Genomic DNA, 26,614 nt, shown 5'->3' with positions numbered 1-26,614 from the left:
GGTTGGGCAAGGACTGAGATACCCCTGACTGCAAGTTGCTGAGGGGGAAACAGGCATGGGCAGAATTAAAGCACGGCACCATAGCTGGTTTCGATTTTACATTGTCTGTAATTTTTTTTTTTTTTTCCTTTTCAGAATTGAGTTGTTGCTGTTCCTGTAACAGTACTGAATAAAGTAACGGCTGTTTTCTCCCTCCTCCCACACATACACACAGAACTGTGATTTCTGTTCATCCCTTACTTTAAAAAAATTTTTTTAAATACTATTCAAGTTAAATATTTCCTTATTCTTAAAGCTTCAGGTTTTACAAAATGAGTTAGTGTCTCATTTGCCTCTGAATCGAGCTTGAACTTATCTATAATAAATTTAAACAGAAAGCATCTGCCTTATTATCTCAGTCATCTTGGAATCTTTAAATGCTGTTTAATCGGTCCAGAAGAACTACATCTAGATCTTGCACTTGACACAACCTTTTCTGTGATCTCTTGTTATTGCTTGTGATAAATTTCAGTATCTTCAGATTAACTACAATACTATACAGTCAGTTCAACCATCGTCAGCCTGATCACATATTCTTTCTGCATGCTGTTGCAAAGTGGTTTATAGTTTAAAAATATTTTCAATTTATTACCCCTTAAATAATGTATCTGAAACAATCTGGCATCTGAGGGAGACATTCAGGAATCTTCAAGAATGACGAGCTCAGAGGGGCCAGCTGGTGGTTAACAGTGTGGGTTTGAACCCCAGCTCCATCCCTTACTCCCACTGTGTGACCAAGGTCATGTGACCACTGTGGGCTCTGTTTTTGTATGTAACATGCACGGATGACAGTATTAATACTATAGGATTGCTGTGAGACTTAAAGAAGGTATTACCACATACACAAAGCACCAAGAAGAGGCCAGGCATGTAGAAACCCTCACCAAGCGTGATCATCAGCCCTGGCAGAACTCTGTTTTCCATCTTTAATCCAGATAATCAATTTCTCTAACACCGATCATTTCAGGTACATAAAATGCACCTCCACAAAGTCGTCTTGGCTTGAAAGGACCCATACACAAGAGCGAGCAGGGTGTTGAGCTGGGGTCTAGTCCCAAGTTCTGTCCTGACTTCTGTGTGACCTTGGCCAAGACCCAGAAATACTCTTAAGCTTCTTTTACAAAAGAAAACAATTGGACCATAAATTCTCAGAACATCTGCCCTCTTATATCCATCTATAATATGAAGGCTTTAGAGAATTAAGAAACATTCTTGTCTGTCAAAGCAAGACACTATTATCCAAGATTCTAAACAAAACAGTCACTGTTAAAAATAAATCTTAATAATGTTTTGTCACTTGGCATCAGCTTTCCATTTCATAGGCTAACGGGAGCAATGTATATTGAATTTCTACACTTCTGAGGTCCTTTTGATATTCAGAAAAATCATATAGCTTCTAGCAGGAAGGACTCCCTTTGAGGGTGTGTGTGTGTTAAGCCACTTCAGTCATGTCCTACTCTTTGCGACTCTGTAGCCCGCCAGACTCCTCTGTCCATGGAATTTCCCAGGCAAGAATATTGGAGTGGGTTGCCATTTCCTATTCCAGAGGAACTTCCTAACCCAGGGATTGAACCCACGTCTCTTATGTCTCCTGTACTGACAGGTGTAGGGTCTCCCAAGCTACCTGTTGCTCTGGTTCTATTCAGATCATATTCAGCATTCAATCAACAAATATTATTGAAACCCAGGACCTGATTAAGAGGTGGATATGCAGGAGAGGGGAACCCTCTGAAGGAGGCTTCATCACCCCCAGGGGGAAAAAAAAGATGAAGAAAAATAGCATTATATAAAAGCTTCTCAATGAAAGGAAAATATACAAAGTAGACCAAGTCCTTCCAGCTGGGGTGGGGGCTGAGGGGTTGTGTGTCATGGGATAAACTTTCCCCCACACCCAACTCCAAAGGGTGAGCCTCAGCACCTTCTGGGCTGGATGGAGGCAGTTGAGTTCAGGACTTTTGCTTAGATATGTTTGGGAGGGTAGTTTGGGAGTGAGCAGAATTCCTTAAGACAACAGAAAAGGACAGAGGGCTGCCAGAGGGGTCCCGCTTCTTGGTCCTGATCACACATAACATCCAGTCTCTTCCTAAATCAGTGAAGATGCAATCTTTAAAGAATAGTAGCAAGTGCAAAACACAATCATCAGCTGGCCCAACGTACCCAGAACCCAGCCAAGACCTAAAGGGATTTGCTGTGTCTCAGACCCTGGGGAATTAAAAGACACAGCTTGCATCCTTGTTCCTTCCCTCCAATAACTCGGGTATATGCAGGGGTATAGGGTGTTTTTCGGGGGCAGATGAGAGAGAGGAGGCAACATACGTGATAACTGCACTGAGGTTAGGGCTGAGAAATGGCCATGAATGCACAGCTTACTAGCATAAAGATTCACAGACAACAGAATGATGGGTATACATACATCAACATCAAATTATTTTGGTCATATCAATGTGTCAAGAGACAAGAAGAACTGTAACAAAGTTACATTTAGAAATAGTTTGTTCTGTTTGTCAAAACCAAAGGCGGGAAAATGGTGTGGGAATGAGTCCTCATGTCCCAATAATAGGCAGAATTTCTTCCTCCAAGTCTTCGTGAACAAGAAGGAAGAAGCAAAGGTGTTGGGAGAGGGAGAGAAGAGACAGGAGTCTGCGTGTGAACTTCTCATTGCTCCTTCTTTCATGGTGTCAACTTGATTTGACGGGACTTCAATAGGGTTCAGGCTTCCTAGGTGGCATCAGTGGTTAAAAAAAAAAAAAAAAATCACCTGCCAATGCAGGAGATACAAGAGACGTGGGTTCGATCCCTGGGTTGGGAATATCCCCTGGAGTAGGAAATGGCCACCGGCCTCACAATTCCTGCCTGGAAAAAATGAGCACACACACACACACATCATGAAGGTTCATCCTCTGAAAGGAATTTGCTACATAAAATCTGTATGTATGTGTATGCGTGTGTGTTTTTGTGTTGGAGCTCTGATGACAGACCAGGTTTTTAAGACTTTCTGCAACTTTTACATCCTCTCAAGACAATCAAGGCACTAGGGGAGCTAACACACACCTTGAGGTCTTGCCTGTGAGATGTTTCTATGACAATGCATTTCCAAAGGGACATTTTCAAAGATGTCAAAGAATAAATCACTACAGCCATCTTGGTCACTGAGCCACACAGAGTTCCCATGTTGACAATCACCTTCATTTCCCCATCAGCCGGTGTGAACTTGATGCCCTGGCTTTGTGCTTCAGACTAGGATCAAACTCAAACCAGCATTCGCTGTTGTTCAGTCACTCAGTCCTGTCCGACTCTTTGCAACCCCATGGACTGCAGCACTACAGGCTTCCCTGTCCTTCACCGTCTCCTGGAGCTTGCTTAAACTCATGTCCATCGAGTTGGTGATGCCATCCAGCCATCTCATCCCCTGTCATCCCCTTCTCCTCCTGCCCTCAATCTTTCCCAGCACCAGGGTCTTTTTCAATGAGTCAGTTCTTTGCATCAGGTGGCCAAAGTACTGGAACTTCAGCTTTATCATCACTCTTTCCAATGATTATTCATGATTGATTTCCTTTAGGATGGACTGGTTTGATCTCCTGCAGTCCAAGGGACTCTCAAGAGTCTTCTCCAACACCACAGTTCAAAAGTACCAATTCTTCAGCATCTGGTGTCCCATATGTTGGGGCAAATGAGGGGCTTGGCCCAAGCTCAACAGTTCCCATTAAATGAGGTATTGATGATTATGCTGACATTTCTGGTTGGCTTTCCACAAGTGTCTTTCAAGTATTTACAGTCACAGGAAGAAAGACATTTAATAATGTGGGTCACTAAATTAAATTTCAAGATTTCTTCTTACACACATTACCCTCTTTCTTCTCTCAGATACCATCCAGGAGACTACATCGTTTGCTCAGGACAGGGATACCAGGTCTCCAGAGCACAGGTCCCTTCTGGACACTGGTCAGGGATACAAGAAGGAGACAGGTCCCTCCACAGCCCCCAGTGGCCCACTGTGGACAGAGGAAGATGGATGTGGAAAATAGACACTTTTGGCCCAATTAGTTGGAGGAGGATCTGGGATGAACACTATTTTAGCAAATAAAGGAAGCCAGGAAGAGGAAGTTTGGGACATACTTCATGGAAAAAACACCTAGGGAACACTTAGAAGTCTGGTGAGGACAAAAACCAAGTTCAATATGCTTTAAAATGACATCCAGGGTAAAGCATATAAACAGAGAAATAAATAGAATGGTGTGGGAAGATCAAAGCAAGTGAGTTGATATCTGCTGGGGTTTAAATCCTGGCTTAGTTATTTGATCATGAAAAAAGTCACACATCTCTCTGGGTCTTATTTTTCCCATCTAAAGAAAGTAGGGGGCTCCCCAGGTGTGGCTCAGTGGTAGAGAATCCGCCTGCCAATGCAGGAGATGCGGGTTCAATCTCTGGATCATGAAGATCCTCTGGAGAAGGAACTGGCAACTCACTCTAGTATTCTTGCCTGGGAAATCCCATGGACAGAGGAGCCTGATGGGTTGCAGTCCATGGGGTTGCAAAGAGTTGGATACAACTAAGCACCCACATACGCAAAAAAGGAGGTGGTTCCTACATTGTTGAGTGACTGTAAGATTCAAATAAGATATTGAGGAAGAACACTTTAGCTCACCTGATACAAGGTTAAACCCTCAAGACAAAGGAGTTCAAAAATACCAGAGTAACAGTAGCATGATGACATCAGCTTGAAAAGAGAAGTAAAAGGACAATAATAGCAATTAAAATTCAGATTTTTATAACATCTAGCCTACTTAAATAATGGTCCTAAGTAAAGAAAGGAATCGCAACATTCCAAAAACTGACATGTAAGGAAAAGTATTCTTTAGGGAAAGCGGAAAATTTTGAGCATTGAGAGCCATTCACAGAGAGAGAGAGAAAACAAAGAAAATAGCAGAATAAAGAGCACAAAGTGGCTCTTAATCTAATATTTTTAAAGGACAACGTTTATGAGATAATTAGCCTTGGCACCATCTTTGCAGAGGACTGTAAAGAACTCTTCAAGTAAGAAAAGGCGGCAGGTGAAGGCAATTCTGAACACGAGATTGTTTCAATCATCAGGGTCTGGTGGCTGGTGTAACTGGCATCCTCCTAAGTGGCTCCATGCCAACCCTGAGCCCTTCTGCAGCTTCTGCTGGAATCTGTACAGCCAGGAAGCGTGGCTGGGAGCAGAGTAAGGTCAAGGCAAGCTTGACTTTCAAGACTGTGTGTGTGTGCATGTGTGCCCAGTTATATCCAACTCTTTGCCACATTACGGACTGTAGCCCTCCAGGCTCCTCTGTCCATGGGATCTCCCAGGCAAGAAGACTAGAGTGGGTTGCCATTTCCTCCTCCAGGGGATCTTCCTGACCCAGGGATTGAAACCACGTCTCTTGTGTCTCCTGCATTGGCAGATGGATTCTTTACCAGCTGAGCCACGGGGGAAGCCCACTTTCAAGACTAAATAATGTAAAGCAGTCCTTGGAACAGGGGCTGCCAGGCTGGGGGAAGGCTGGTGCACACAGGGCTGCCTGCAACCAGAGGGCTCATGAGAAAACAAAGCACCAGGTGGCACTGATGTTACCCAGAGACCGACTCAGGTCACTTTCATTCCCTGATGGACCACCACCGACAGCTGCCCATCTGAACTCACAAATCTGGACTAAAACCTCAGGCTTCTCTCAAAGACTCCTGTTTCTGTTTATTTTAACGGTACTTTCACTTTCAGCAGCTGCAAAGGCAGGCTTTTTTTTTTTCTGCCTTCTCCGCGCATAGATCCATATTTTGTTGCGCAATCCTGCACTGAGATCTGGGACCAGGCAGGAGCGGGTGCAGAGCTGACAGCAGAGGTTTATCCTGTTCTCCCGTGGCAGGCGTTTCCTGCGGGAAGCAGCCAAGCCCATGTCAATTACAGCAATGTCACAGCGCCGGAGGAGCCGGGAACACCGAGAATAGACCCTGCATCTCAGCACCTCCAACCCTCAGCTTCTTGTCCCACTTGGGTTGGTGGCAGGACTCTGCCCACTCGAGGGTCTCAGAGACCTAGAAAGACAGCGCCGGCCATCTGGGGCCAGATCGGGGAGAATGTGCATAGAACCTCAGCTGGCCCTTCCAGCTCCAGGAAGTGACACAGTGCTTCCTGTCACTTTCACTGCCCGCAGCAAGTCCCAAGGCCATCTGACCTTCAGATGGGGTGGGGTCAGGGAGGGAGTGCAACCCTACTCTGAACCTAAAGACAGACAGTAGGATGCTGCCACAGGCATTATTATTATTATTATTTTGGATGGGAGGTGGGAGGCGGAGAGCATCCAAGACAGATCTGGGGGAAAGACAAGAGTCTGGAGCTAAGAAGAAAGGGGACAGGGCTGGCAGAGGGAGCACAGCCCGGGCAAAGGGTGGGGATGCCCACAGTCCTGATTCATCTGGGGAAACAGTGGGGAGTCCTGTGGGCAGACCACGAGGTGGGAGTCAGAACAGAGGACGGCAAGGGACAAGGCTTGAAAGAGTAGTGTGCGAACACCAGGCTGCGGGACTTGGAATTGCAACATTACTTGCATTATTAACAGCTAGGTCTGGAGAACCCACTACGGGCATTGAGGCTTCCCTGGTGGCTCAGTGGTAAAGAATCCACCTGCCAGTGCAGGAGATGGGGGAGACGATGCTTTGATCCCTGGGTCAGGAAGATCCCCTGGAGTAGGAAATGGCAGCCCGCTCCAGTATGCTTGCCTGGAAAATCCCATGGACAGAGGAGCCTGGAGCACTACAGTCAGGCGGGGTTGCAAAAGAATCAGACATGACTTAGCTACTAAATAACAACATGAACACTAAATGTGCTCCATACACCACTGCCTTTAATCCTGACAAATCAATAAAACAGAATATGTTGGGGTCCTTGGTTTTTTTGGTCAGTAGTTATTTCTTGGGTGACAATGCCTACCACACCCTGGTTCGGGATTGATCTAGGGGTTGGGGGGTCCAGACAAAGCCTCCATCCTCCTGTGATTTAATCTACTGGAACAGATTAAACATTAAATAAGTTTATGAAAAAATCATGAAGAGTATGTGAGGTTTGCAGAAATGATAACCTTGCCCAAAGGGATACTGTGATGTAGCAATGTAGTTGGGCCCAGAGCTCATCTGCATTTAAGTGTCCTGTACTCAAACACCAATGCTGTAAACCATGGATTCCATGGGACACTGTGCACCGGGGGACGGGGCCGGGACCAGATTATATTTGTGTTCTGCACAGTGGGTCAGAGCTAGAGAAATTAACATAGAGAATACTGTAGATTGCAAACAGTTTTAAAAGTTATGAAGCTGAGGGGGGAAAGAAAAGCAAAACCAGAATATAAGATTTACATTTTGGCTGAAGACAGTAGTCAAAGATGTTTTAGAGAGGAGCAGCATACATCACCAATTTCAAGATACAAACATAAGTGTAATTGTTGCTCAAAGGCTTGTGCATGCTAAATCACTTCAGCTGTGTCTGACTTTTTGTGACCCCATGGACTGTAGCCTGCCAGGTTCCTCTGTCCATGGGGATTCTCCAGGCAAGAATACTGGAGTGGGTTGCCATGCCCTCCTCCAGGGATCTTCCCGACCCAGGGATCGAACCTGAGTCTCCCTCACGTCTCCTGTAGTTGCTCAAAGGTGAAAGGGATCGATTCTGGATGACCCAGATTAATTGGCTTATTGTTTGATTAATTGGCTCTTCCACAGTTTCAAATGGCTGTGCCTTAGTTTCTCCTTCCGCAGTTCTGGCCTGTGTGCATGTGACCAAACTTTTGGATAAGGGGACCTACAGGGAAATCTGGCTTTGCTGGTGGCTCAGTTGGTAAAGAGTCTGCCTGCAATGGGGAGACCTGGGTTCAATCCAGTATTCTTGCCTGAAGAATTCCATGGGCCTGGTGGGTATAGTCCATAGGGTCACAAAGAGTCAGACACGACTGAGTGACTAACTTTCAAACTTCTCTGTTTTACAGGGAAATCTCCTGCAGGCTTTTGAGAAAGATTTCTACCCTGATTAGGAGTCCCTCAACCTTGTTCCCTTCCTACGTGAAAACGGAGGGTAAGGGCAGCTGCCGGGGTCGTCCTGGGCTTCTCCCCACCTGGACAGATCAGCGAAGGACGAGGTGGTCTGGGTGGGGATACACAGCTAGAGCCTTAGTAACATTCTTAATCTGCTTTTCACACAAGATCAGGCTTACCAGCAAGAAAAGCTCATAATCACTACTAAGTGCCGCCTTATACACACTTACTCAGTACCAGACTTTCCAATGGGTATTTTACATATATTAACCAATGTTTCTACCAGCAAAAGGTCCAGGTTATTGCTGTTGCTTACTTGCTCAGTCGTGTCTGACTCTTTGTGACCCCACGGACTGTAGCCCACCAGGCTCCTCTGCCCATGGGGTTTCCCAGACAAGAAAACTGGAGTGGGTTGCCATTTCCTTCTCCAGGGGATCTTCCCAACCCAGGAATCAAACCTGCGTTCCCTGCATTGGCAGGTGGATTCTTTACCACTGAGCCACCAGGGGAGCCCAAAAGGTCCATGAGGAAATGTAATGCCCTTTAACAGGACAGTCAAGGTTGGGAAAAACAAAAGCATTTTCTCCAATGTCAAAAACCTCAAATAATGCAGTGCTGTCGGGAGCAGGGGTGGTTCTGTGATCTTCAATAATGCTCTGGCCCCAAGGATGCTCCTGCCTCACTGAACAACTGAGGACCGACGACTTGTCCCCCAGAAAAGGTCAGTTCCTCTGATGTGTGTGTAGATGGGGCTGAGAGGTCAGGAGGGGAGGAACCATTTCACAGGGAGAAAGCACGGCAGGAGAGATGCCACCCGAAAGTCTCTCTAATAAGAGCCCACGTTTAAGAGAGAGACTCACAGACTTAGAGAAAGAGTTTATGGTTGCTGGGGGCAGGATGAGGGGAAGGGATAGTTAGGGAGTTTAGGATGGATATGTACACACTGCTATGTTTAAAACAGATAACCAACAGGGATCTACTGTACTGCACATGGAACTCTGCTCAATGTTACGTGGCGCTGGGATGGGAGGGGAGTTTAAGGGAAAATGGATACATGTATGTGTATGGCTGAGTCCCTTTGCCAATCGTCTGAAACTATCACAACATTGTTAACTGGCTATACCCCAAGAAAAAATAAAGTTAAAGTAAAGAGAGCTCCTGTGTACTGAATGGAAATAAAACCAAACCCAAAGTAACAGACCCACTCCAGGCATCAAGCGGAGGAACATGGGGGGCATGGTGGCCGGTGTCTCCAGCAGATGGCACTGGGTTCCCTTGTGTTCAGCTGTCATCTAGGACTTCGTGCTGACTCAGAGCAGGGAGAAAGGCCTCAACTTCTCTAGTTCTATCACGTTCCACATTTTTTCCAGTTCCACCATTACAATTTGTATGTCCTTCCCTCAAGGTCATAGGTATTAAGCCCAGATCCTGAGAAGCCTTGGGACAGGGAGAGGGAGTGACATTTACTTAAATGACTGTGTCTGGATAGGATTTAATCAGGGACTTCATGCTACAAGAGGCCACAGCATTTCCCTGGGCTACTAATCCTCTGTCTGCTCATAATCCTTTTCTGTCCTGGCTTCTCCTCCCTTCTCTTCCCTCCTTCTTTCCTGGGTTCTTCCTCCTTCCCTTCTCTTTCTGTACTTTGTCTTCCCCTGACGGTTCCTGCTGTACCCCTTCTGCATTGCTGCTTCTAAGTTTTGGCCCAGAAAATGAAATAATAAGATTTGCTCACACTATATAAATTAAGACTAAAGAAACAAAGGGCAAAAGACCAGACAGTCTCCCAAGAATGTGAGCTATGAGATCCACGCTCTCTGTGATATAACGTTGAGTTTGCAATCTAGAAGTCTACACTGCTTTCGTTATCTTATTAACAGCATCTTTTTTTTTTTTTAATGCTGATGAGTCAGGCATTGTGTAAATGTTTGACATTATTTATTTAGTTTAATTTGCACTAAACAATTATCTGCTATAATTTTAATTATGCCCATTTTGAAGATGTGGAAACTGAGGCTTAGAGATGGGAGATAACTCGTTTCCTGTTGCATGGCCAAGAGGTAAAAAAGTGGATGTAACCAGATCTCTCTGGCTGAGTCATTCTACATGCAACCTGCCAAGCCACTTTGCTTCCTTTCTGGTCCATATTCCATATAAACACACTGCTCGTAAGCAGCTCAAGTTAAATGAAGAGTTAGTAATTTCAGATGCAACAGAAACATCATTTTGGCATAAGCAGTATCTTACTATAGAAGAAAGCATTAAACTCTGCTTGGGAAAAGTCCACTGGCAACCAAAGTACTGCTTGTTGAGTTTCTGCCAGGTTATTACCTGAAATGGAAACACAGTTCCATGGCCATCCTCAGAACAACAAAGTCCAGCGGTCCTCGGGAGATCTCGGCCTCAGTTCATAACCTGAGGTCATCTGCTTGGGAGGAGCCAGTCTGAAAGGCCCTCTCACTGTTTTATTAGCTTTGGATTCATCCGAGGAGGGAGCAATTGCAAGCGTGAGTTTTCAAAGCACAAAGCACTCCTTCACTGTACTCAGTGGAGCCCTTGTGTGGATCTCTTGGTTCCAACTCCGGTCCTGCAGTAATGAGCTCAGAGCAATGTTTGTGTTGAATAATGTGCTGCGTTGGTGGACTGGCTGCTCCCTTGGTGGCCTAAAGGGTTGAAATGCCTTCTTCCCAAAGGGTGCTGGGAATAATCTGCTGCATAGATGGGAGAGATCTGACTTGTCCACAATTCTTCTGCTTCTTTTCGCAAACAAGTAAGTTTGCCTTGGTTTGATCTGTTGCTAAGCTCATCAGAGAAAACAGCCCTTCCTTCTCTACTTGGATCATACAGTGGCTAAATTATTTCACCTCCAAATGACTGTATTCTTCCCTCTCTCACTGCCTACAGCTCTAGAAGTTTCACCAAATGCATCACCTACAACTGTCACTGCAAGAATAGAGATGCTTAATAAAATACAGGACTTCCAGTTAAATTTAAATTCCAGAAAAACAATCAATCATGTCTTAATATGAAGTATCCGGGATATACCTATACTAAAAGAGTATATGTTCTTTATTCAAAGTTCAAATTTCACTGATCATCCTGTATTTTCACTTGTGAAATCAGGCAACCCTGCATAAGAAGAACGTGCATTTTCTTGAGCATTAGGCTAGGCATTTGACAAGGGGAATCTCCTTTAATCCTCATTAAAATACTGAAAAATCTGAGACCCAGAAAAACTGTCTATTTCTCGGGGTGATACCATCAGTAAGGAGGAGATCAGAAATTCAAACAGACATGACTTCAAAAGCCACACTCTTCGAGAATAACTCCTACACCTAATTCCAGAAACGTGTAATTAACACCTTCTCTGGCCTTCCTTCCTATCAGGGACACTGGGAAAAATCTGGCTGAAGATGGAATTTATATCAAGTGAAACTGAGTTTTTCAGAGGTGGTGCTGTGCCAGCCTGCTTTCACTATGTGCCACTCAAGTATGTATTTCTCTGAGCACAGCTAGAAGAGCAAGGCTTTTCATTTCAGCTGCATCTGCAATCACCTTTCTCCCACTGTATGTTAACTGCTGATACAGGCCTCTGATTTACTCTCCTTAAGGAGTAAAGATATTTACACAAAAACAACTCTACTGCAGAGTGTACCTAATCTGTAGGAATTCTAGGGGAAATTCATCAAGACACAAAATGCATCTCGGAAAGTGCTGAAGTGGAAGTTCTCAACAAATCAAAGGAGACGTGAATGTTTCAAATCTAAAAACATTCTTTTGCTTATAGAAAATGTTGGCTACTCAGCCCCCCAGGGATTTAACCTGTCTCCATCTTGAGCCATCTGCTCACTGCAAGTGGAGAATTGTGGCCCTGGACCAGGGTCTGCCGTCTTCATTCTGAGGATCTAAGAAAAGTCACTTTTCAGAATCTTGGTTTCCTTAAATATAAAATAAAAATGCTAAGAGATCCCTGTCTCCCTTGAAGGACCAGGTACAAGACAAAAAGGAGACAGTGGGTATGAAAGTTCTAGATGGAAGTTAAGAGTTATCATTTTCATTCTTTTCTCTTATTTTGTTATTTATTTTTTCCATTTTTTCATTCTTTTTAAATCATTTTCATTCTTTTCACGCCAGAGTACTTTTGTGCTGCCAGAATCTATTCAGGGAAGGGTTTGTGTTTAACATGCCAGCTATTTACCTGGACTGACCACACTGAGGATCTCTAAAATGGACAAATGGGATGGCTTGGGGCCATATTTTGATAATCTTGTATCATCACCATTCATTGGCTTTTCTCTGCAAGCCTCTCTCTTTCCTTAAATATTTCTTTCCCCCATGAAGCCTTTCCCAGTTCCCCAGGCAGAAATGTTGCCTCTTGCTCCTTTTCTGAGCAACTACTTGGAACCAGACACACTGTTCTGCAAACTGGTGGCAGAAACAAACCTGAGGCTCCAGATGCCTGCTCAGACCCGGTGTATATTCTGACGGGGGCGTGAAAGGTGGGGAGGACGAGAACCACCGAAGTAACAGGACGACTCCAGATCAACATTATGGCTGCAAAACCATGCTGTGGGAAGGAGGACTGCCATGAAAGAAAGAAACAGAGTGATTGGAAAGAAGTTGTTCTCAAAGGCAGGCCTACCTGATGCCACAAGCAAAGGCCCAAACAGGATGCATTTCTCGGTTCATACACAGAAAAATTGCTCATTTATCTGACTGCCAATACTAAACTGTAAGTTCCTCAAGAACAATAACTTTTTTTTTTTTTTCGCTTCTGTGCAGCTACCCTGGCAACAACAGTCACCATCAATGGCAAAGTCGACTGGAGAGGGAGATGTACCAGAGTCTCAAAGGGCCTAAGTACATTTCACACTTAGAAAAGATTTTTTTAAAGACTCAATTGTCTTGATACAAAATGAAATTTGGTTAAGAATACAAAATGCCATGCTGCTAAGTCACTTCAGTCGTGTCTGTCTCTGTGCGACCCCATAGATGGCAGCCCACCAGGCTCCCCCGTCCCCGGGATTTTGCAGGCAAGAACACTGGAGTGGGTTGCCATTTCCTTCTCCAATGCATGAAAGGGAAAAGGGAAAGTGACACGACTCTTAGCGACCCCATGGACTGCAGCCTACTAGACTCCTCCGTCCATGGGACTTTCCAGGCAAGAGTACTGGAGTGGGGTGCCAGTGCCTTCTCAGACAAAATGCCATGGCCAGGTTTAAAAGAAAAAAAAAAAAAAAGCTTCAAAAAATTGTATTGATGATGAAAAGCACAGATCTAAACTGTTCCTGGTACATCTCAGATGGTCCATTAAAAAGAGGTTAAATGGGGGCTCCCCTGGCAGACTAGTGGTTAAGACTTTGCCTCCCAATGCTGGGCACCTGGGTTTGATTCCTGGTCAGGGAGTTAAGATCCCACATGCCTCACAGGGAACAGGTCAAATCATAAAATAGAAGCAGTATTGCAACAAACTCAATAAAGACTTTAAAAACAGTCCATGTTAAAAAGTAAAAATTCTTAAAAAAAAAAGTCAAAAAGATGCTGAATGTCAGCATTCTGAGTGTCAAAACTCAACGGTTACGACTCCCTTCTCGCCCTCGTCACTCACTTTAGTAATCTCTTTTGTGATCATCTGGTCATGTCTTCCACACTGGCCTACAACTTCCTGGAGGACTGGAAATTTTGTGTTAATGGATTCTAGCACCTAACGTAGCACCTACCACCTGCTGGACACTCAATGAATGGGCTCAAGAGGTGACCTCATTAAAACTAAGAGAATAGTCTGCTCTTAGGGGTTTACCCACAATAGCAAGTCCCGGAATATAATACTAGGTCCAAACTCCCAAATTCTCAAATCCTTTATGTCCTTTATGTCGGACCTGACTTTCGTTATGTTGGATCAGAGACTGAACCTGGAGATTCCTGGCCCTCTGCCAAAGGTGTTACCCTGGTACCCTGACATTTCCCCTAATTTATCTTTATTCTTAGTACCTAAGAGTCTGACCTAAGATGGACTGTCCTTCCCCGTCTTGCTTTTACCTGTCTCCTCCACTGAAGACAAGCAGAAGAGCAGAGCTTTCCATCTGTTTTATCCCCTATTGTGTCACCAGTGAGAAGAACAGCGCTTGGTACATGACTGGAACTCAATGAACATGTGTTAAGGGCATAAATGTGATTGGTGTAGCTGCTTACAGCACAAGGAAAAAGTAACACCGCAAACAGAAATTCTGTAAACGCAAAATTTAACTCACAGGAACACTGTTTACACTACACTCCTGATGCACTCTTGCTTCAAGCTTATAAATAACTGACTATACTGAGCCTCTGTAGTCCCACCCATTACTTTTCTGTGCCTGGAACCCAGAGGCCATAAACTGGAGGCCTGTGGGATGCAGGTACAGATGAGGAAGGAGGTCTACGTATAGACATGCTTTGTTTCATCCACATCGTATTATTTTAAAAATACGGAATTAGCTGCTGATAGGAGACTGGAGTTTGATCCCCGGGTTGGGAAGATCCCCTAGAGTAGGAAATTTCAATCCACACCAGCATTCTCGTCCATGGAAAATTCCATGGACGGAGGATCCTGGCAGGCCACAGTCCATGGGGTCACAAAGAATCCAATATGACTGATCACACACAGACACAATTAAAAGTCAAGGGCTTTCCTTGGTGGCTCAGCAATAAAGAATCCACCTGCCAGTGCAGAAGATGTGGGTTCCATCCCTGGGTTGGGATGATCCCCGGGAGAAGGAAATGGTAACCCACTCCAGTCTTCTTTGCCTGAAAAACCCCATGGATAAAGGAGCCTGGTGGGCTACAGTCCATGGGGTCACAAAGAGTTAGACACACTGAACAACTAACACAACTTAAGTCAGTCAATTCTACATAAAATTGTAAACTCACAGCCTATCTTGGAAAATAAAATCATACTCGGCAAGACAGAGCCTGAGGTCCCAGCTTGCGTGCTGGATCAGAGCCAAGACTTCCCCCTTACCCGGCCTGTCCTCCAGGCCTGTTTCACTCAGGCTATTTACTTGCCGGGTTGCTGAAGGCATTTGAGTGAGCGACCCCTGCTGGAAAGTTACCAAAAAACACACAGCATGGATTAAAAAAAAAAAAGAAAAGAAAAAATGCCCACTGGGACCTATTTCCCTTATGTTCAGGCTATTTCTCGGAAGAATAATGTATTCATTTTTCTAGAACTCTGGTAGTATCACATAACTGTTGACATACTATGGCCCAGTAAATATTCCTCTAAGGGCCTGAAAAAGCTATGAAACTTAATTCCCTGTGGGTAGAGGAAGCTGAGAAAGCTTCATGCCCGAGGCAGGCCTGAAGATGCATTGTGAGAGGCTGACATCAGTTGGTTACAAGACTGACTGAATCGGAGAGAGAAGGAATTTACTTGAAGACTATTGAGTTACCTCGAGGAATTCATGAGAAGCTGGAAAGCCGGTCTTGGAAACGAGAAGGAATGAAGAGAACCTGGAAGCATCAGGATTATGCCCCTGGAATAGCATCCCTGGGACATCCTAAGACACTGGGGCTGCAGCTGACACCTCTTGACTCATGACTCACACTGGTAAATAAACGCTTGATTGTCCTTTTGTCCTTCAGTCAGTCCTTTGAGATTCCAAGCCTCAGGTGGGATCACCAGGCTGAGTCCCAGTTCAGAGCTCAGAGATACTGATACAAAGAAAGAGCCCCCCATCCCCCGCCGCCCCGCCCCGTGTTAAAGTCCTTCCATGAGGGGAGGTTGCTGTTGCTGTTGTGTAGTGGCTAAGTCTGGAGAAGGCAATGGCAACCCTGTCTAGTACTCTTGCCTGGAAAATCCCATGGGCATAGGAGCATGGTAGGCTGCAGTCCATGCGGTTGCTAAGAGTCAGACACGACTGAGCGACTTCACTTTCCCTTTTCACTTTCATACATTGGAGAAGGAAATGGCAACCTGCTCCAGTGTTCTTGCCTGGAGAATCCCAGAGACAGGGGAGCCTGGTGGGCTGCCATCTATGGGGTCGCACAGAGTTGGATACGACTGAAGTGACTTAGCAGCAGCAGCAGCAGTGGCTAAGTCCTGTCCAACTCTCTGCGACCCCATGAACTGTAGCATGCCAGGCTCCTCCGTCCGTGGGATTTTCCAAACAATACTGGAGTGGGTTATTTCCTTCTCTAGGAGATCTTCCCCACCTAGGAATTGAACCCATGTCACCTGCATTGGCAGGTGGATTCTTTACTACTAAGCCAACCTGAGGGAAGGTTGGTACCTCCCTGAAGAAGAAGGGTGTTTGATTGCTGGAAACCTTACAAAATGCAAAAGTCCACTATGGATTAGGAGAATTTTAAGTGGTGATGGGAGAGAGGGCAACAGGATGAAGAACAGAATGGAATGAGAACAGGCAGACCTCAACTCCAATCTGGAATCCTTTGTACCTTTAGGAAATTAATTAACTTTTCTAATCGGCAGATTCCAAATCTTTAAAATAGAAAAGTTGCCATCTGCCCGTGTACCGCATGAGCTTGCTGTGAAGGTTCAGTTCAATATTCATTCACTTATTTTGAAATTACTATTTGAGCATCTACTAAGCCACTTAACTAGCACCTGGGGACAAATTCTGAATAACAAAAATGCAACAGAGAGACAGTGCTTTATGCTAGATGACAGATGTAGACATCGGAGACCCAGGTCATCTTCTAAAACTGATCATGTATCCCTTTTCCCCAACTGCTAACACTAATCTGCAACATTCTTCCTTTTTTGGTTAATCAATACCAAGGCCCTTCCTGAAACATACATTTCCTTTAATATACAAAATGCATTAAGCTAAAAAAAAAAAAAAAGAAGCACCAAAAAACTTTAACTCTGATTCTACAAATAAGAAACTAATGGTTCTCAGAAGTAGTGAGGCCTGATGCTGGTGAATTTCAGGTGGAATAATCAGGAGATATTGGCCCATTACACGAAATCCTCTCCCTCATTGAATATTTAAAACATGTAATTCACACAGACATTCACAAACTAAAACGAAAATTAGCATTAAAATAGATCAAATGAAATTTGCAGGAAAAGGAAATTAACCCAGTATGTTTTTCACCAGTGTTTTAGAACTGCCCAAATGCTCTCCACATGTATCTTTCCCACTTTCTCATAATAATATTTCGAGCTCTATTTTTTAGAGGATGAATCTGAGGCTCAGAGAGGACAAAGCATTTGCTTAGGGTCCTGAAGCAAGAAGCTGGTTCCAAATCCAGTTAGCAGTCTTGCCATTCCCTACTGGAAAAGGTTGGCCTGACTGGGAAGCCCTGGGCCATTAGTGGGGTTGACAGAAGATACTTACATCAAAGTGATGGGGGAAAAGGCAGATCTTTTCCAACATCAGCTGGAAAATTACAGCTTTCAGCAACAGCCAGAAAGTCACTTCATTTCCCACAGAGCAGCTAGAAGGCTGCTGCTACTCACCAAAGTTGCTACTTGTGTTTACTCCTCCAAGACTGTCTCTTATACAAGAACCCTGGCATAGAAGCAGGCCCTGGAGCCTGAATTCTCAGTCCTAATCCTGAATACAGACTCAGTTCCACCAGGACATCAGTACCTTTTACTATGCCTTTCTCCAAACTGGCTTCTATAGCCAGAACATGACTCAGGACTCACTGTGGGTCTGGACCACCCTGGGTAGATGCTCTGTTCTGGAAAAGCCACTCTGTACCAATCAAGCACATTACATTAGCCAGTCCCTCTCCCTAGTTTCTTTTTAGCCGTCATCAAATTTTAATTCAACATAAGGAAAGCTTCCACATTGCATTTCCCTTCAAGGAGCTCGCTGGACATTTCCAGTAAGAGAATGGTCTTCTTTTCAGAACTAAAGCACATCCCCAATTACACGGGAGAATACAAGTAAAGGACTCCTGAACAACAACGTGGAAGACTTGAAATTTCACACAAGGCACACCAACAGCACAGCTAGAACCATGGGCTTTTCCTGTTCTCCCCTGTAGAGTTCAAGGTATCACTTTCTCACCAGTTTCCCAAGCAAAGAATCTCCCATCTTAAAGCTACAGTGCACTGTACAGCGGGCAGCTTTAGCCTGAATCAGAAGCCGCAAAAGCAAGGCTCAGGATGCCTCAGAAAGGGATCCTCAGTGTATGCTGTCATGGTAATGAACTGTTTCGACTTAAGAGTGCTTAGTCACGAAGTTGTTGATCCCAGGCAAACTCAGCTGAGTTAGAGGGATCCGCTGAAGCCCTGAAACGCTCCATGAGAAGTTGATTTTGCTCTGCCGAGCGCTGGAGAAAATCTTATGTAACACAGTGGGCCATTTCAATATGTTATTTCTGCAATCCTATGGGAGGAAAGGGAAAAAAAAATCTAAGCTCTAGAAATACAAAGAGTAACGCGGGGATCTGCAGCTGAAGCGTTCATCTTCTGGAATTTCACTCGGTCAGGCTTATTCGAGTCGCACCCAATCAGTACCGAGGAAGCAGAAAGGAAGAATAATTCCGAACGCCAAAGGATGGGGTTTAGAAATTCAAGGAGGCAGAAGTTAGGTTATCTCCCTGCCCTTTCTTTCTTTCCTTTATTTTTTTTAATTTTTTTTTTATTTTTAACATAAAATTCCTGAAATTAACCCTTGAACGGCAGTGGGCAATTGCATTTCAACAAAATAGGGTAAGATGTGGCTGCAGAGCAATAACGCCCAAGTAGGGCCCAAAGGATCCTGAGTGTAAACGGGTTGCGGCCACAAAAGCCAGCTAAGTACCGGCCCCAGGGCGCTATGGGACCCTCGAGGATCCGCGCCCGCACCTAGCGGCAGGCGGAGAAGCGGGGCAGGTGGAACCCGGGTTTCCAGAGCTCCGTCTACATCCCTTGGCCGCTTCTCGCGGCTGCTCCCTGCTAGGAGGGGACCGCTTCTGGGAGCGGAGCGAGAAGACACCAGATTTGGAGTCGCCTCCCCAGAATCCCCCCCGAAAGCATCTCTGAACAAGTAGTGGATAAAAATAGCCAGCGGACAGCGCCGGGAGGGGGAGGGAGGAGCGAGACTCACGCAAGGCTAAGCAAGGATCCGACTGGTCCTGCAAAGTGGAGGGCGGAGGAAGAGGGGTGCGATCCCCTCCCGAGAGAGGGGCCTGGGTGCGCGAAGAAGCGTGGACGATCGCCTCGCCGAGGGGAGGAGATGGAAGACTCGCGGAGCTCGCAAACCTCCGCGGAGCAAAGCACACCTCACACTCCCCGCACCGGCCCCCCCCCCCCCCCCCCGCCCCGCGCCCGGCGCCCTGCATCCCAGCTCTCGCTCCCTCTCGCCTCTCCATCTCTCTCTCTCTCTTTTTTTTTTTATTTTTTTGCCGGCCTCCGGGACAGGTTGGGGTCAGCAGCGCAAGCCGGCCGCCTGGCCTAGAGGTCGCACCTGCAGACTTCAGGCTCCGCGAGTGTGCCCGGTTCTGAGTCCGAGTCTACGCGCTTCCACCGCGGGTTGGCGCCCCTCCTCCCCTCACCTTCATCTGCCGTCACCACCCAAGGTGCTCGAAATAGAAACAGACGCAGGATTAAAAAAAAAAAAAGTAAAAAGTAACACGAAAAACCAGAACCGTGCATGTTTGGCACTGGTGGGGGGGGGGAGGGCGGGGCGAAGGGGTAGGCTACTTACTGTCTGTCCGCCGCTTCCATCTCTCTCCTCCCGAGCTTTGCCCGCCCCTCGGGAGATGTCCCATCTCTGCTTCGTTCCCAAAGCTAACCGCACTGAGGTTTCCCCACCCTGGATGCTCCCTGAAGACGGAGTTTTTGCTGTTATCCCCGCCCCAGTTGCCAGCCAGAGTGGTACCCAGGCTCCGCGGAGCTTTGCGCTCCTACTGCCCCTCACGGTCGGTCCTAGAGAGACGCGTCGGGCAGATGCAAACCTCCTGACTCTTCTAGGGGGTAAGGGAAAAAAAGAGAAAAAAAATCCACCGAGTCAGAAACCTGCTTGAAAAAAACCAGTCCCTGAAGACTTGCCTAGCTGAGGGACAAAGTCTGGAGGCTAGTAGGATGGGGAAAGCTCTGGGCTCTCCTTCCTTCCTCCACCTACGTGCACTCCACTTGCGCCAGCCTTCACTCACCTTGGGCTCTGCTCTGGTCCTGAAGTCCAGGATGCCAGGTCGGGGCACCTCGATGGCCCCGGGTCCTGCTGCTCCCCACACTGGCGACCCCCGCCGCCGCAAGCGCGCGCCGCACTCACCTGAGCCGCGCCTCGGCTGTCCAGCCGGTCCGGCGCCCGAAGTCGGCTCCTGGGCTTGGCCATGGGCAGCGCCGTGGAGCCCCGGCGGCCAGCGGAGCGAGTTTTTCCAGGACGACCCGGGCCGGAGGGCGAGACACCGGCGCAGGCGCCCGCGGAGACCCAGTGGTGGCGGCGGTTCGCGGCTGCCCTCGCGCCGGGGACTTTGCAGGCGGGGAGGCGAGGTTATCACCGCCGCCGAGGGGAGGAGCAGAGGGAGGAGCGGGAGCGGGAGGAGGGGACAGAGGAGGCCGGGCCCGAAGGGAGAGCGTGTCGGGCCGAGGAGGATCGCGAGCGCCCACTGCTGCCCGGTCCGCTCCGGTGCTGCCCCGGGGTCGGGTCGACTCGGAGTCCGGCTCGCCACTCCGCTCCCGGGGCGGCCGGGCAGGGCTCGGGAAATCCCGCGGACAGGTACGGCACGAGTCAGTCCCGCCCCTTCCCTGGCCCGGCAGTTCCCGGGGTTTCAGCCCTGGGAAGCTGGGGGTGGGGATGGAACTTGGGGAGGGGACTAGCGCTCCCTCCCGGGAGGGTGGGGCCGGTTGTGGGTTGGGCGACTGCCGTCCCTGCGAACCTGGGACATCCTGTCTCCACCGTCACTCTCGTTAGGGAAGGCGAGGTCCTAACCCGGAGCCCACGTCTTCCTCCACTCCCCGGCCTCGCCGGGCCCTCCCACGTGCGTCAGCGCGGCCGGTCTCCGTCAGGGCAGGTGCCCACCTTAGGCATCGCTTGCTCCCTGCGCCGCCCAGGAAGCGAGGGGAGCCATCCACTCGCACCGCAGCCGGACCCGGACGCCGGCGGCCGGGCAGCCGGAGCGAGGATCTGCGCGAGGAGCCGGCTCCCCAGCGCTCGGTGTCGCCATTGATCACTCCCTCCCTCTTCGGTTTCGCGTCCCCGGAGCGGATGCGGATTCATCCGGAGAACGCAGAGCTTTTTAGCTCTGCCTTCTCTAGGGCATCGGGATTGCAAACGCGGGCTCTGAAATTAAGCCGGTCCCCCTGCCCCCTTCCCCCGCGTTCCTGTACCTGAAAGTTTTGTGTCAGAACTAGACCAGCCTTCAGTCTAATTTCAAATGTAAGGTTTCCAGGGACCCAGAGTAGGAATCCCCTTGGAGAAGCTAGGCTGTCTCTCTATCGGAGCCCAAACTAGTGGCCCTAAAAGGCAGATCAGCCAATATGTTAAGAAATTAAATAAAGGAAAAAGAAAACGTGCCAGATGAGTGTCAAAGTAATTTATTTTAGATGAAATTTCAGTCGCTCTTCCATATCTTAAGTATTGGAAAATAAATGTTTGGAAGAAATCAAATTTGCCCTTCAAGTGTAAAAAACCTCATTAACTTTGCTCAGATTAAAAATACACACCCACCTAAGTAATAAATCCTGTAGGAAATTGACCTCTTTCTCTTGTAATGTTACCCACTGCCCTTTTGGAAAGCAAAACCATGATCAGCATTTTCTGGCTGTCTAATAAAACCAGTAGTATCTGGGAAGCCAAGGCCAAGTCTTATTTTGGAAAATAAGATTATAGAAGTTTTAATGATCCTGATCGCTTCTTTGAGCCAGACTAATATTGACATAATATTTTAGAACTTTTAAAATGCTTTTGGAGTACCTTTGTGTTAAGTTTCTTCTGTCATGTTCCACTCTTTGTGACCCCATGGACTGTAACCCACCAGGCTCCTCTGTCCATGGGGATTCTCCAGGCAAGAATACTGCAGTGGGTTGCCATTTCCTCCTGGAGGGAGTCTTCCTGGCCCAGGGATCTAACAGTCCTCTCTTACATCTCCTGCATTGGTAGGTGGGTTCTTTACCATCAGTGCCACCTGGGAAGCCCAAGGAAATGGCAACCCACTCCAATAGTCTTGCCGGGAAAATTCTATGGACACAAGAGCCTGGTGGGCTGCAGTCCATGGGACTGCAGAGGTTCAAACATGACTGAGCCACTGAACACACGCACACACGCACACACACATATGTATTTTAAAAAGTCACTTTAATCAAACTTGTGGTTGGGGGCTGGGTGTGGAAGAAGGTAGGAAAAAAGTACAAGCTTCCAGTTAAAAGATAAATATCAGAGGTATAATGTACATCATAATGACTATAGCTGACACTGTTGTATGGTATAGAGGAAAGTTGCTAATAGAGTAAATCCCAAGAGTTCTCATCACAAAGAGACTTTTTTCTTTTCTTCTTTTCTTCTCTTTTGTTGGGTTTACGTGAGAAGGTGTCTGTTGGCTGAACTCATTGTCATAATCATACCACAACAGATGTAAATCAAACCAGAAGGCTGTATGCCTTAAACTTAAAGTGATGTATATCCATTACATCTCAGTAAACCTGGAAAAAAACAAAGTCAGTTTAAAGCCTCTCTTTGAAAAGCCTTAAGATTCAAATTTGCATTAGCTTCTAAAAAAAAAGTACTTTTCCTGCCTCATTCAATGAACCCCTGTAAAATCATGTATGATGAGGTTGTGCAGGTCAAATGGTATTTTCAAATATACCCTTGCCAAGTACTGGAGTCCTTAAGCTCCTACCAGCAGCTAAGCCCAGTGCAGATCACAAGTTCTTCAAAATAGGGAGCCACTTTGATGTCCTAAGTTGGTATGATTGCTTTTCCTTAAGAGTTCAAAGTGCCTTTGGGCCCACAGTCTGGATTTCACAACTCATTTGTGAGATGCAAAGTGAGACTGGCAGTGATTCCATTTGTACCCTGGGAGCCAAAGTCCGGTTAACTGATCTACTTAGTTCCCCACTACAAGCCCCAAAAGGGAACTAGAACCTCAGGCCACAGCCCTGAGACTCTGTCACAAGCTTCTCTTGCCCCAAATGACTCCAGACAGATCTGGCCACTGGCAAGGATTGGTGTTTTAGCTTCTCTCTCTTTTTTGATTTTGGCCAGCATTCATTGATCAGTGATCAATAGTCTTATGCTTAGGTAAATAAGAAAGTATTCACTGGTTATTTGTTCTTATTTAGCATCTTTGTTGCTCTTATAGTTGTTCACTCACTAAGTCCTGTCTGACTCTTTGCAACCCCATGGACTGCAGCACGCCAGGCTTCCCTGTCCTTCACTATCTCCCAGAGTTTGCTCAAACTCATGTCCATTAAGTTGGTGATGTCAACCAACCATCTTATCCTCTGTCACCCCCTTCTCCTCTTGCCCTTAGTCCCGGCATCAGAGTCTTTTCCAATCAGTTGGCTTTTTGCATCAAGTGACCAAAGGATTGGAGTTTCTGCTTTAGCATCAGTCCATCCAATGAATATTCAGGGTTGATTTCCTGGCTTCCCTGATGGCTCAGATGGTAAGGAATCTGCCTGCAATGTGGGAGATCCATGTTTGATCCCTAGATCAGGATGATCCCCTGGAGAAGGGAATGTCTACCCACTTTAGTATCCTTGCCTCCAGAATTCCATGTACAGAGGAACCTGGTGGACTACAATCCATGGGCTCACAAAGAATTGGACATGACTGAGTGACTAACACTTCCTTTTGGGTTGACTAGCTTGATCTCCTTGCAGTCTAAGGCACTCTCAAGAGTCTTCTCCACCACCATAGTTCCAAAGCATCGGTTCTTCGGTGCTCAGCCTTCTTTGTAGTCCAACTCTCACATCCATACATGACTACTTGAAAAATCACAACTTTGACTATATGGATCTTTGTCAGCAAAGTGATATCTCTGTTTTTTTAATACGTTATCTAGGATTGTCATAGCTTTTCTTCCAAGGAGCAAGCATCTTTTAATTTCATGGCTGAAGTCACCATCTACAGTAATTTTGGAGCCCAAGAAAATTAAATCTGCCACTTTCCATTTTTTCCCATCTATTTGCCATGAAAAAGATTCCTAGCCCACTGCTTTCTGTACTTGAATAGTTTATGTTTGCTTTTGTTATCTCTGGTTTTCTACTTTTCCTCAAATATATGATGGAAGAGAGGTCAGGAGAAGGAGAATTAGAGAGAGAGAGAGAGAGAGAGAAAGAGAGGGCTTGCTTCCTCAGATGACGTCGAGGACTCAGAGTCACTCTACCTTCCTGAGCTCAACCTGATTTTATCTGTAAGGCTCCCCTGTACAGCCTCAGCCTTTCCTCCCTTAATGGCCATTTGAAACTTTCAGGTTAATAGCATGAATATTAAGGAGTCCAATGGGATTCTTTATAAGCAGAGGAAATTGGGATCAGGTTAAAAATCCAATTTTAATAAACTTTCCAAGTCTTGATTTAGATGATGCACTAATGGCTTTCAGTGCTGAATCACCTTAAAAGTCAATGTACTTTTAAAAGGTCCTTGTTGTAGAGAAAGCTGGATGGGTGTGTTTAATTGTAGACTGTGCATCCCTGTCTTCATAGAAAAGATCACGTGTATAATGGATGAGAGCAGATATGAAATGCCGCTGTGCACAGAGCTGGTTGGGAGAGGAGAGGGCGTTCGCTTTGAAAAATAGTTTTCACTCATTTGACCAAAACAAAGGGAGTGTGATTGCACTGTGTGAAAATGGTATCCTCAAATAACTCCTCTAATTTGATTGTGCTGAGGTCTAGAATTGTTTCCATTTCTTTTGACTTGCTAATTAGCTGGAGCAGAAGGCTTGTGAGAATAGAAAAATGATGGTCATATCCAGAAAATATGTAGGATTGTGATTCCTCCCAGCCAGCACACCTGTCACCTGCCTACCCCACCAGCCTGTCCAACTCCCAGCCTTATCTGTGTGTCCTTGAAAATGACTCACGCCTCTGTGATTAATAGACTATGGGATGTTTTTTCTGAAAACAGGACTTTCATCCCCTTAGTAACACTGGATACTCATGGCACATGTGGTGACAAGTTTCAGTTCTAACTTTTGCCTTTATAGGACCTATCCTTCTCCCATATTGCTTTTGTAATTAATTAAACATTAAAATTATATGGCACGTCTACATCGCCATAAAGAAGCATGTGTGTGCGTCTTCAGTCGATCAGTTGTGATCTGACTCCCCATGACCCCATGGACTGTGTAGCCTGACAAGCTCCCTTGTCCATGGAATCCTCTAGGCAAGAACACTGGAAAGGGTTGTCATTTCCTTCTCCAGAATATATTGATATTATTTTTATTTAAATATTTTATGAGGTCCCCCAAATCAGTATTTCTTGAGAGTTTAAAAGAAATTACAATATTTTTGAAAGGCCCTGAAAGTACCTTGAGATACAAGAAATCTCAAGATTTCTAATGGAGTGGTTGGCCCTGTGTTGGTGGTCATGTTGTTGGGGATGAATGCTTAATTGATTCTGGTAAGGAGGTGCAGTGGTAAAGAATCTGCCTGCCAATGCAGGAGATAGATACATGGGTTTGATCCCTGAGTCAGGAAGAATCCCTGGAAATGGCAACCCACTCTAGTATTCCTGCCTGGAAAATCCCACGAACAGAGGAGCCTGGAGGGCTACAGTCCATGGGGTCACCGAGAGTCGGACATGACTGAGAGACTGATCACACAGAGTATGCATGAAAACCGCAATTCCAGACTCATACTTCAAGGTCCATTTGTTATGTTGGATAAACAACTATAGAAAACATGCTGCTTTTATTTCTGGTCCTGGGTCAAGCTTTGCCCCAAATTACACACATCAGTGCTGCAGAAATTGCAATATTGCAGCCCTGAAGTGGTCCTCTTGTTCAAATTGTTAGACCCTGCTGAGTGCCAGAAAGACTTCAGGGCCACGGGAAATTGTGGCACTCTCTTTGATTTCGGGTTTGCAGGGACCAAAGCTGATGATGCTTTGATAAGCGGGTCTTGCTGATTCTCTCTTTTAGGCCTTATTCAAGGATCCTGAGAGGTTCAAACTCTTCAGGAGAAAAAAAAAGGATCTTTACCTCTCTCTAGCCCTGTCAGTTCAGTGGAAACATTTACTGGGTACGTCCTAGATAGCAGCCCGGTGGTAAGTACCTGGGTGGAGATGTACAGAGAAGAATAAAGTGTAAGCCCTAACCCCAAAGGGGCTCACAGATGTGCAGAAGAGAAAAATTACAATTCAGCCTGACGATTCTCATGCGCTCAGGTTCCCGGTGTACTAGGAAGGTCGACAGAACATTTGGAATGTGATTCTCACGCCCTTACATTCTACCCTGAACTTGCAGCTTCAAGCAGCCCTTGCTATTTCTAGCAGCTCTCTCCTCTCGGAGTCCCTGCTGAAGTCCTCCAGAGTGTGGCCTTATTGTCCCTGCAAACCGGCAGGGCTGCCTTCTCACTTCTGAGCCTTGTTTTGATTCCAGATTTAAAATAGAATCAAAACTATGAGAAAAGTCTTGAAAGGTGCTTGTGAGTTCT

The 26,614-nt window shown here is 46.2% G+C and overlaps 2 protein-coding genes across 5 annotated transcripts in view; one reads left to right on the top strand and one right to left on the bottom strand.

The window, feature by feature from the left end:
* Nucleotides 1-20,480, bottom strand: part of HS3ST1 (heparan sulfate-glucosamine 3-sulfotransferase 1) — a 36,312-nt gene extending 15,832 nt beyond the window's left edge. Inside the window, exons 1-3 of one of the 4 annotated variants that reach the window (XM_086407491.1) lie at nt 20,167-20,480; nt 19,719-19,980; nt 19,479-19,593 (exon numbers count right to left, since the gene is read on the bottom strand). The gene's annotated coding sequence lies outside the window, so the exon portion shown is untranslated. Of the gene's footprint in view, nt 1-12,519; nt 13,053-19,478; nt 19,594-19,718; nt 19,981-20,166 lie in introns of those variants that run through there. The other 3 variants (XM_086407492.1, XM_086407489.1, XM_086407493.1) reach the window with 3 other exon arrangements.
* Nucleotides 19,774-21,532, top strand: LOC147370271 (uncharacterized). The gene is made up of 3 exons (XM_086407314.1): nt 19,774-19,987; nt 20,197-20,732; nt 20,928-21,532. Exons 1-3 carry the CDS (start codon nt 19,774-19,776, stop codon nt 21,345-21,347), a joined length of 1,170 nt encoding a protein of 389 aa, XP_086263440.1. The 3' UTR covers nt 21,348-21,532.
* Nucleotides 21,533-26,614: the final 5,082 nt, after the last annotated feature.

The sequence above is a fragment of the Bos grunniens genome, chromosome 6, assembly GCF_055505025.1.
Source record: "Bos grunniens cultivar Pamir isolate PY7600 chromosome 6, Bosgru_T2T1.0, whole genome shotgun sequence".
Taxonomy (NCBI): domain Eukaryota; kingdom Metazoa; phylum Chordata; class Mammalia; order Artiodactyla; family Bovidae; genus Bos; species Bos grunniens.
The sequence above is the reverse complement of the archived record's forward strand: the minus strand, read 5'-3'. Positions and strand labels throughout refer to the sequence as shown.